The sequence below is a fragment of the Neocloeon triangulifer genome, unplaced genomic scaffold, assembly GCF_031216515.1.
Source record: "Neocloeon triangulifer isolate White Clay Creek 2 clone unplaced genomic scaffold, ASM3121651v1 ptg000014l, whole genome shotgun sequence".
Classification (NCBI taxonomy): Eukaryota; Metazoa; Arthropoda; class Insecta; order Ephemeroptera; family Baetidae; genus Neocloeon; species Neocloeon triangulifer.
This window is the reverse complement of record NW_026775556.1, coordinates 20,370,372-20,382,653: the sequence shown is the minus strand read 5'-3', so window position 1 is coordinate 20,382,653 and position 12,282 is coordinate 20,370,372. Positions and strand designations below refer to the sequence as shown.

The window sequence follows — 12,282 nt, the reverse complement described above, 5'->3', positions numbered from 1 at the left end:
GAGCTAGAGTATGTGCGAACATTTTGCGTCGAGCAGGGGGTGCCGCGCCGTGCCGCGTTTGAAGCAATTTTCCAAACACTATAGGCAGCACGGCGAACAACAGCTCGCATTAGGATCAAAGAGTTGTTCTGGCTGCTGCACCGCTTTTTGCCCCTCGCGAGCACCAGTGTGTGCGCTCGCAGTTTGTTCACGGACGCAGGGTGTTTTTGCATTCAACCCGATTGCAAAGGTTGCTTTAATTACTAATGCTGCGCAACTCCGCCTGTATGAACGAATGTGAAACGGCGACTCCACGTTGGAGTGCAAAAATTAGAGGCAAATTACAGCGCGAGCGGATTTACTCTCAATTGGATTAAATAACGTGCACTCTGCTGATTTGTTCCGTTTTTGCAAAACAAATTCTCGCTTTATCAATGTGAAAAACATATTAATTACAATAATACGGGTTTAAAGCGCGGTGCATTTTCATTTTCCCCGTATAGGTATTAATTCTGCATATTTTTTTTTTATTTTTAACTGAAGTTTCATTTCAATGCTGGACGGCTTTAAAAAAACTTAATTACAAGCTTGACGTCATCCGCGATATTTTAAGATTTGTTGGTAATTTTAAAGTGAATTTTGCTGTGAAAATTCTTTGATTATTCCATATTTGCAGAATTTTTTTTTCCAGATTAATTTTTTCCCCGTTAATTTGCTTTTGCGTATGCCTTAGTTTAATTAATTCTGATTATTGTCTCGGAAACTGAACTTTGGACCATTTTCTTCTAAAAAAAAAAAAAAAAAAATTCATAGGAAATATTCATGCTATACAATTTTGCACAATTTTACTAAACCAAGCCTGCTAAATATTATTCTATCAATTGTTGGTTATTTCCATTGTTATCAAAAAAGATTTTCTTGTTGAAAAAAATTCTATAGATTTCAACATTTATATTAAAATACGTTTTTCCTAACCCTTTAAAAAATTGAAGTGGCAAAAGTGAATGAAAATCAAATTACAAAACACAATGAAATAAAACTTCCCTTTTTGAAGTAGATAAAAAAAATGTCACCGTGTTTTGCTCATTATAGTGTTAGGAAAAGTGATCCGAAGGGTGGAGTGATTTTAGGAGAGAGAGATAGTGTGGTGAAAGCTGATATACCAACACGTTCGTTCTCATTAAAAATCGAAAATGTATGGCGCGGGATGCTGCGTGCCTCTCTTTGGGCTAATGCGGATAAGGTCGGTGGCGGACGATCGCAGGGTTTCATTGTCGGCGGCCATTTTCCGATTCAAAAGGTTACCCGAAACCCAAAATGTTTGATGGCACCGGCGTAATTCAATCCGGGCAAGTAAAAGCGCGGAAGAAGCAAAAATGCATTCGGGGAGCTGTTGTTGCTGCTCTCGGGGTTCGCCTTTCCGCGCTCGTGTTTTGTGTTTGTGTGTTTTGAGCACTCACCTGAAAATACTAATCCGACCCGCCGTGTTTTAGTCAGAGGCCATTTACAGCGAGGCTGTGTCGTTCAAATTACTTCGCCATTAGGTAATTAGACGCTGATTCGACGAACAATGACTTCGTTCGAACTCCTCCCTTTATCAAACACTCTCCCTTTGTTTAAACCCCTCATCTTCGCACAAACGGAAAATCGCATGCTATTTTTAGATTAAGCGGAACGAGCATGGTCGATGAAGATGAGGAAAGAAGTTTTGACAGGCGGACCCAATTTTTTTTTACTAACACAGAATTCAAAATAAAGAATGTTTTCCCTCTTTTGTAACTTGAAATAATTGAAATTAATGGATAGATTTTTTGCTGAATACTTTAACTTCTCCATTGATTTAAAAAAAATTAACGCAACGGCTTCATAAAAATGCAATGTTTGCTAGAATAAATTGATCCAAAAACCGAATATATGATTACACTTTTGAATCCCCCCTCATGAACTCCACAATTGTTATTTTATTTGCAAAAATTACTATTATCTCCATTAAAAAAAGTTTTCTTCTTAGTTAATTTTTGAGAATTCACACTAATTAAAATTATTTCCACTCCATTTCCAGAAATTTTGAGGGCGCTCGGCGCACAATTGGCTTTTTGCAGTAGAGATTGTGGCGCCACGCAATCTGCGCTATTTTTTCCGCACATTAAGTAATTAAACTGAGTTTAGAGTGCCGGGCATGCTTATACAGAGCAGCAGAGGAGTTTGGGCCTGCTGCCATCACGACACCGCAAGATCAAACCGCACAGCCTAATTAAATGAGCGCCGCGTCTGCAATGTTTGTTCGCCCTCTTGCCTCGGCAGATCCACCGCGCGCGCGTTATTGTTATGATAGTGTTTGGCAACGAGATGATTTCGCAACACGCGCGGCCATTAATTAAATTAATCGAGCCACACCGAGATGATTTTTTCTCAGGCCCGATCGTTCCGCCACCCTCGCTGTGTAATTTGCTTAAGTGCACCTATGTAGCGGTTCTAAGAAATTTTGTTTGCCTGCCGCGCCGATTGATTTTTGCGCTTTGGAACACACAAATGTGTTGCTCGCTCGCTGGATTTGACGCTGCCGAATTGATCACTCGGAGCGATTGTGTGTGTTATTATTATGTATTCTGACAGAGGGAAAAGTACACATGGCTGGAGAGCACAAGAAGGCGAAACGTCCATTCCGATATTTGATCTGATAAATATTTCATTGTGTTCCTTTGCATAACGCTCTATATTATTTTTTTTTGACACAATTTCAAAATGCCTGTCCTCTCTGAATAATTAAATGCATTCTTATACATGAAGCCATGGCACCCTTAATGGCGTTTTAAAAGATATCATTTTTACTTTTGAATTCGATAGATTTTGAAGAAAAAAAGGAAGCGTTATAAAAATAAAATTTAATTGATGGAACCAAATATTTTTAATTAAATTCATCCTAAAATTTAAGATGTTTAATTTTTTTGTTTGAAACTTGTGATGAAACATAATTTAATTTTTTATTTTCGGAAATTTATAGTTAAAATCTGCATTTTTAATAATTTTCTATAATCAAGATATATTTGACCACATAAAAGTTTTTGGACGATAGTTTATAAGAGTTATATTATATATTTTCTTTTAATATTTCAAAAAATTAATAAAATTTGTATTTATAGTGCACCTTTAGTTTATGCTGCTCAGGTCTACATTGAAAGATCGCTTTTGTCACATTATCGGTATAAAATTTACAATTTTAGTTTAAAAAAAAAAATAAAAAATTAATTGAAACTCTACATCCTTTCAAATTTCACAGAAAGGGAAATTTGAATTCACAACAAAAAACATTTAATAAACACAAAGCGAAACGGAAAACTCGACTTTAAAGAGACCGGAACGCGGCGTTCGCCCCTGCTTTCCTCCCTGTCCGTTCGGGGGTTGGGGTGCATGCGCACTGGAGGGTGGCGGTGGTGTGTAGGACTAGGACGAGCATCAGGTTGTTCGGCTCTCGTCAGTCTGCATACAGACCCGCAGCGCGAGTGTGTCCGCTCGACGTGCCCTCTTCTCATACGCCCCCTCACAAAAACGCCGTACAGACGCGAAAAACTACCCTCGCAATAGTTTTCCTCTGAGTGCAGTGCGGGTTGTCTAGCCCAAAGGAGAAGAGCGAAAAAAGGACCACCGGGTGACCATGTCGTCTGCCGACAGACGACGAGCATGCTGGCGGTTTGTGTGCCGGTTGTTAAGTTTGTTGTTCGTCTTGTCGGCGTCCGTCGGCTCCGTGCACGGTAAGTGCGGATTAATTTAATTACACTCTCACTTTTCGTCCTTTGTACGAGAGGCCAAACAAACTAAATAATCCGCCCCGGAACAAAAGAGAGAGATGAGATTTGGCTGCGCAGATTATCATCTGGTCTCTCTAATGCCTCCTTTGTGTTATTACAGCAGGCGTGCTACTCTGTGTATTGTTTGATATGTATAAACGGGGTTGGTCGACGACGCTGGTTGCATGCAAGCTATGTACGGGGTGGTTGGATGCGTCATTGTTCTTGAGCCCTCAAAGGTGCGGATGTGTCCGCCAAATTTTTGTTTGCGGGTATTAATTAATAGGCGCCGGACTTCGTTGCCTGCCAATGCCTTTTTACATGACATTGCACCAGTCATTAATGAATAACCCTTACTTTGAAGCACTGTAAGTGTATAAAGCTGAGTAATTTTGAAATTGAAGAAATATTTATGGGGACACCAATAATGTCATGTTACATAACCCAAACAAAAAGAAAATTTCAAAATTCAAATGATTCTTCCGATAGAGTTAATTAAGCAAAGAGATGAAATAGTCATTTATTTTTTGCAATTAAAGTACATTGATTTTTTTCATTCACATGTTGGCTTTCATAAGTACAAAATGATTCAATCTAGTTTTGAAAAAAAAAAACTTGAAAAAAGTAAAACGCTGAATTTTTTTTTAAAACTCTCTTGATTTTTCTTGTTCAGTCAATAAGAGTTTTTTAATAATTTGTGATCCAGCGAGCTAAATTTCAATTTACTCCCAAATAAGATTTATATTAATTTTTTTATATTATTTAATTCAATTGAGAAAGTAAATTAATTGAATACAATCAAATAATGCACATCACTATTATACTTTATAATTATATTGATTTTCTCACGGATATTGACAAATTTAAATTTAGAATACAAACTCTTCTAAAAACTTTTAATTTAATTTTGTCTGGCAAGAGTCTATGGTTTTGATCAGTAATAAAAGTTTTCAGATTTGAAAATGCTTGAACTTTAAAGCGTATTTCATGTTAAATGAAAATTTTTATTTTATATTTTCTATTTTTCGAAAAATTTAGATTATAACTTTTTTTATTTTTCCAAATTACTTTTTTTCTTGAAATCCTTGAAAATACTCGTCTCTTAATTAAATTTTGCTAATTTGCTAGATTTTGGAGCCTTCTAATTCCTTCCTATCTCCCACCCCATTGAAACTAGGAACCCTCATTAGACCCATGATTTGTTCTCGTGCGCCTCTGCGTTCTGTTTTGTCTCTTGGAGTGGCGATAATTTTGTTCGCAAAACGTCAAATTTAATTTGGTCTTGATGACACGCGCCGTGAGCATAAAGCCTTGGGGATTATCAGGAGCTTGCCGCACCTAAGTATATGCATACACGCAGCAGCCAGGCTGAAGTAAAGCGTTAATGGCGAGATGCTGCTATACTCCTCGAGCTCATCTACTGTTTGTTGTTTCCCATCAACTATAAAGTGAGCGGCGACGGCAGATGAGTTACACGTACATTATCGCGTTGGCGTTTCACTTGTTTTGTTTGACTTGCTGATAAAACAATATTTGGCCTAGAGCTGCGGAAAAATGGCAAACACGCGCGCCAGCAAAACGTAAAAGATTTTCCAACGCCAGAGATTACTTTGTTAATTTCTGCTTACATAAAGTAGACTTGAAACATCAGAATGTTTTGTGTATTTTGTTTGCGATGTTATTTGTTTTGGAACTTTTGGAAAATAATTATTAATTAACAAAAGACAGATTTCCTGGAATATATTTGAAATTAGAAACGCGTACGTTAATAAATTATAAGAATTGATTGTGCAAAGGAAAATCTTCATTGCAGATTTATTCAATGATGATTTAGAATCTTAGAAGGGTAGGCGAAAAAAAAATCAAAATTTAAGAAATCTAAAAATTTTGGGTTTGTTCTGAAATATTTTCCTCTTTGTTTAATGATCTTGCTAAAACATAATAATATGCATTTTTAATTTCTGAAAAATTGAAAACGCTAATTATATATTTTGTGATCAGCATTTTACACCGTAGTAATTATATATATATTTTTTAAATCAAACTCTTTAACAAAATGGAAAAAATATAAATAAAATATTGATCTCATTGCAACAGTTTTGAGGTGCCGACTCAATGTATTAGTATTTTATTTATTGATATTTTTATAAAAATTTATTTTAGATTTCACAAAATGCTGCAGGTTAAATTGTTGAAAATTTCATAAAATCCTACATTCCAATAGATAAAATAAAATGCGTAATTTAGTCACTATATTTAGTTGTATCAAAAATTAATACAAAATTTACCTGTTTTAGAAAAATTTGATGTATTGATTTATTATCCATTCAAATATATTGTAATGCATACATTTGAAATCGGTCAAATTTCTGAAGCAAATGTATCAAGATTTTGGGCCTTTCCCAAGAAGCTTGATTATGCAAAGTCTTTTCCGTGCGGTTTGATCATCAAGTGCTACACCGTATCTCTCGCCAAAGCTCGCAGACGGCATATAAAATTCTCCACACCCCTGCACGTGGTATGATGCACGGCAGGGGAAGAAGGATGGATGAGAAAAATTGCACAGAGCGAGCATATAAAAAGAGATGAAAGTCGGGCCGAAGCCGCACGCAAAGCCCGGGTAATCGTGCAAAATATTGTTTGTTGACTCGCGCACGCCAGCCAGCCAAACAACATAACTTTTGATGCAGCTTCTTGTTTACATTTTGAATATTGCCGACGAGAGCAGAGCGAGCAGCCTGCACAAATAGGGCGCCGAGTTTTGCCCAATCTTGAAAGATTGCGCGCCTTGTGTTCGAAGCCATTCACTCTCCGAAATGTTTTCTGCAATAAAGCTCTTTCTGCTCGGAGAACTTTCTGCTCCGTGCTCATTTTCGCCTGCATTGATGGAATAGAAACTCTGAAATAAGAAAAATACAAAAAATGTATATATATACAGAAAAGTTTTTTCTGGTTTCAATAATTTGTTCTATTCAGCGTAAAAGAGCTTTGATGTTTTATTCGAGTGCAATTTTCTGCATCTTAAAATCATGAATACGATTGACTCATGAAAAAAAGAAAGTATTACAAAAAAAGCTAAAAAATTTATTATTAATGAAAAAAGATGTAGCGGAATTATGGTTTCCATTGCCACGTCATTAGATACCTGACGCTGTGGAGAATATCATATTACAAGTTCTGCTTCTCTCTCATCATTATTTGTACTTCGCCCATCCTCCTATAGTATAATCTGACTCCCACAGTTGATCATTAATTGTAAGAGTGCAGGGGTTAATGACTTAATATCTGCAGAGGCGCGTGCATACAAAAGAATATGGGCCGTTTAAATGAGATGCTGCGCCTCTCTAGATTTCCAGGTTCATTTCAGTAGAAATAATTGGAAAAATCCTTTTTCATCTGTGGGACGACTGGTTGAACTAGGTCGCTCAATTATTGATACAAATAACCTGTTAACCTCAAATTAGGATCCGAGTCTGAACTCTTGAAATAAATATGCTCTTCAATTAATATATATAATAAATTGAGAATTGAATATATTCCATAATTAAAAACAAAACTGCTGTGACGTCTTGGATAACGTTTAAACTTGCCTATTTAAAGAAATCTCCCCTCATTAAAAAAGTAATTTTAGAATTCAAGTTATTTCTTAAAAAGATCACCATAAAAATTGATAGGCATATTAAATTTTAATTAATAAATGACTCTATATCCAAAATGAATTTGTGACAAATCTTTTAAACGTGACCAGGACAAATTGAATAGACACTTCATATAAAAACGCAGCTGCAATTAGTTAAATCATAATATTTAGGATTAATGAAGCGTTCTCTCCTGTAATTTTATTATTCGCACGCAAGTGGTCTCTTGAAAGCACGACCACGCGTAAAAATTTGTGGAGAACAATAATCTGGAATTAGCGCATGAATGGGCCGGTGTGCGCTCGCGACGGACGGAAAAAGCGGCGGGAAATCGATAATTAAACAACTAGCTCGGCTGATTTTGCTCTTCCCAACGCCGAAATCCGGCCCCACAAAGGCACGCACGGTGCAAACATGCCGTGTTTTTTTGCACTGCGAGCAGCGAAAAGCGCTGATAGGGAAATCGACGCAGCTGATTGGCCCGCCGCTTTGTACATAAAACATCAGGTATGCATAGTTGTTTGACTGGCGCGCGCTGTTTTGCATTGAAAAGTTAATGACAGTTTGACACACACACCGCCAATACCTATCGTGCGTGTGTGCCAGGAGAGCGTTTCGCAAATTTTTTTTGCACTCTTCGTGTCGGAAGAAGAGGAAATTCGAGAGATGAGTGAAAACTAAACTGACTATCAAGAGGGCACGAGGTGTGCAAATGATGGATGTTTTGTCTGCTTGCACGGGGAAATCAACTTTTAAAATTTTCATTTTCTTATTAAAAAGAAAATAAATAAATAAATAAATAAAATACACAATTTTAAGTTTTAAACTGAACTCATACTAGTTGACGTGAGAAACAAAAGAATTAAACCAGAGAAATTCGGAGCTTGGGAACCTTGTATTTCGTTTATAATATTTTTTTTATTTATAAGCCTGTTTTCTATTTTAAACACAATCGTGTGTAGATGTTTAATAATGTTTAAGTTACAAAATGTGATCTAGGTCGTTGGTGTGAATATGATCTTTTTTCTTCCAAAATTAGGTTTTTTTCTGTATAAAATGAGACAATTGATCTAGAAATATTAATATTATCGTTCCTTTGGTATTGTTTATAAATTATGTAATTTATGGACAGGATAAGTTTTCAAAGCTCATTTAAATCATTTTTATTTCATAAATATTATCTGTCTCTTCAAATTGATGGGGTTTTTTTTAGTTGCAAAGATTGTAATTAAATCAAACTATATAATTTTATTAATTGCTCTGCATTTAAATGTGTATCACGACTCCTCTCTCAAGGAGAAACAAGTTGCCCTACTCGGTGCAGGTCCAATGAACCGGTGCAGAGCAAGTTTGCCTTTAATGTATTGTGTATCGCCACGTGCAGCAAAAACCGCTACACCTTCGGTCTCTCTCTCCGCAGCCGCCGCGCTCTTTCCGGTCCGACGGTCGCGGCAGCGGCGAGACGCTCGCGTTTTTATTTTTTGCCGGCGGCGTCTCGGGAGACGCGAGCGAGCGAGCGAGACCGGCCGACCGACTTTCCCCTCAGTTTGCCGCTATAAATACTCCGCTCGTAGCGCTTCGTCGATATCCTCAGTAAGCCGTGATAGTCTAGTGGTTAGGACTTTGCGTTGTGGCCGCAAAAACCCAGGTTCGAATCCTGGTCACGGCAAAGGTGAGCCCTTTGCGCGGCTGAGGTGTCTTTTTTGAAAAATCTTTTTACATTTATTGTTTTATATATTTTTTGGTTAAACAAATTAAATTATGTTTTAATATTTACTTAAAATAAATTTTCTTTTTTTTTAATTTTATATTTTAAATTGTTGATTTTATCATTTTATTATAATTAAAAAGCTTCTATTTTTGTTTTTTGTATAAGTCTGGAATTATTTCCAAAATAATATTTAAATCATATTATTTTTTATAAAGTTGCATACCATACTGATTTGTTCCAAACTATAGAAATAATTTTGGTTTAATCTGAAAGTTGTGTATGTAAATTTTGACGCGATAATGATGAAGGGTATTAATATAATTTTTTTACTCTCCTTTGATCCCAACCACAGTATTTCGAGAGCAAATTCATTTATAGAGCATAGAGCAATATTTTTCATACTCATTGCGGTTATTCAAAATTTGTGTGAAATATTATTTTGGAAAATAGTAAAATGTTTGACTTTTAAATTATAAAAGTTCAAATTCTCAATATATAAGAACACCTCAAATATTTTTCAACTACCTAACAGCAGATAAAAAACTTGAAGTGATTTTGTGAAGATGTTTAAATCACAGTTTTGAGGCATGAAAATATTGTCCCATTCATCACAGGAACGACACGTTGCGAGCGGAAATCAACAGATGAACTTTGAGCTGCCAGATTTATACGAGTCCTTTTTTCTTGTTCAACAAGCAAAAGAAATGAAGGCTGCTCGAGATCAATGTTTAAAGCGCACTAAATCAAATTCGCTTTCGCTCTTACAATACAAATTCACTGCGGAGGTAATAAATAATCGAACCGGTCTCTCAGAGATTTATTCCCCTAATGCGTGAATATTTCAGCGGGCGACGCGCGAGCATGGGTAATAAAAGGTATAAAATGAGAGACAGAGAATCTCGATGTAGCCCTGCTTTGTAAAGAGAAGGAATGGCGCCGGCGCTGGATTATTTTTGTCACGTGTATGATTCCGTGCATGAGTAAAGCGACCTTAAAGCTAATCGCAGCCAACAGTCGAAAAACAAAGTCGGCCAGACACGCGTTGAAGCAGATGAATGATAACTTAATTCAGTCGACGATAACCTTGCTGTGACCACAAGTTGACATTTAAATAAAACGAGAGTTAAATAATTGGGTTAGCAGCCAGATAAATATTTACTTTTTACTTTTGCAAATTATTGCTTAGCAAGCGGCTCTTAAGATTAAGAATTAAATTAAATAATTATAAATCTTTACATGATAAATTTATTATCAACTTGATTAAAATTGAATATATTAAAACTTCGGATTAAAAGTATCAAATTGAAAATTACAGAACTAAACAGTTAAAAATAGTTGTCCTTAAAAATTAATAATTTTAATTAGATTTTTTTTATTATTTAAATAGAGTTTGTAGCTTTTAATAACATTTTAAATTATTTTGTTTGAATTGACTTGAAACAAAATAACTTTTTTAATTGAATTATTTGGGATACAATTTTCCATTCAATTACTCAAGCTCTAAAAAGCTAAGCCTATTTTCACTAAGTCACCAAATCCGATAATGCAATTTCGTGGAAAAAAATCTCAAAGTGGGACACGATCAGATAGAACTTCAATCTAGATATTATATGTACATATGTAATTGGTGTGTATAATGGAATATTTATTCCCATCATATTCCAACACCACCGCAGTGAGAGACATAAAACGGAAACAATTACCTTCCCCAACGTGACAAGCCCTCCAGCCTAGATATTAAAATAAAATTCGTAATTAGCCGCGTGATGGTTGGAAATAATGCCGTATTTATGTACTTTGATAACAAGCCACCTCCGTTATATATTATTTTTGTTGTAACGTCCATGTAATGCACGTGTGTATTGATTTTCGTGGTGTATAGTATATGCATGTATGTCCGTGATTAATTTGAACCCTTTATACGTGGCGAGCTGCTGCCGGTCGGGTGAAAAATTGCCCCCGTGTTTTTATTAAATTCGTTGTTTTTAAATGGCCTAAGAGAATATGTATACTGCGGGCAATCTGCATGGGGCGCGTGCCTCGGGTGGCGTGCAAAAGCGGGCGGCACGTGAATGGGATGCCAATTTTTATTGCTCGGTTTATGGCCGCAGGAGCTTTTCGCCATATAATTGCAAATTGCCAGAATTTTCGGGTTTCGCATAACAGCCAGTGAAGTGGGCGTTTATTAATGTCAAGTCTTTTTGTGCAATAAAAACGAAAGAAAAACCGCTCAATCAAGCAGAAATATTCAAATTTTTTCCCTATTCAGCACGGAGCTCTGGAATGAATTCTAAAAAAAGTATAAAAATGAGAATTTTGCAAACGTAAACATCAGATGGTAAAATTAATCAGAAATTTTATGAAAATTGCTTCCTGCAATGTGTTTTTGATGAATATTTGACGATTGTTACTGAATGAAAAATACTATAGTTTTTCACATGGCCTACAATTAATTTTCGTATGACCAGCAGCGACAGAAATATTATTTATTTGAATTTTTTCTTCAACCCAAATTATCGATATAAAAATCAGATTAATTAACACAAATGAAAAAAGTAAAAAAAATAAAAAAATTGTTATCTATTATTGTTTCAATTATTTATATTGATGAAGGCTTAGCACAGCTGGATAAAATCAGCTGAAAAGTAATATTATAAATTAAATTAATATTATAAAATACTATTGTTAAGCCGAAAATGATAATTAATAATCCATTTTATTGCTAACTTTTTATAGCAGTCTTTCATTCTTTAATTATTGGCTACATTTATCAGAATTCGGATTCAATTACTCTTAGAATACGCATATAATTCCAAAGTAAATAACAATGTAGGTCAAAACACATTATTAGTTCTATTTTGAAAAATTTTTAAAGACACTGTTAGGAAGTTAAATTTATAATATTAATAAAATAATTTTTTTATATACTAAAAAAACTAAATAAATGAATGTAAAAATATTCTTTTATCTCAAATAATTTTATTTACATTAACTGATTTTTTGTTGTATTCATTACACTATATTTTTGAAACATGCTCACTGTTATAAATGGATAATCTGAAAAATTAACTTTTACAGACAAAGGCATTGCAATTAAATAAATAAACATAAAATCAGAGATATGCTCCCAAAAATTATAATTAATATATTAATTATTAATTTCCCT

General features: G+C 35.0%; 1 protein-coding gene and 1 non-coding gene across 4 annotated transcripts in view; both read left to right on the top strand.

Annotated features, from left to right (window-relative positions):
• The first annotated feature begins 3,482 nt into the window (after positions 1-3,482).
• Positions 3,483-12,282, top strand: part of LOC132200422 (tyrosine-protein phosphatase Lar-like) — a 165,591-nt gene continuing 156,791 nt past the window's right edge. For all 3 annotated transcript variants that reach the window (XM_059625870.1, XM_059625869.1, XM_059625868.1), the window contains exon 1: positions 3,483-3,731. In XM_059625870.1, the coding sequence (XP_059481853.1) occupies positions 3,635-3,731 (97 nt within the window). In that variant the 5' untranslated portion in view covers positions 3,483-3,634. The remainder of the gene's footprint in view (positions 3,732-12,282) is intronic.
• Trnah-gug (transfer RNA histidin (anticodon GUG)) lies at positions 9,003-9,074 on the top strand. Its single transcript has one exon. It is a non-coding gene; the product is annotated as a tRNA-His (tRNA).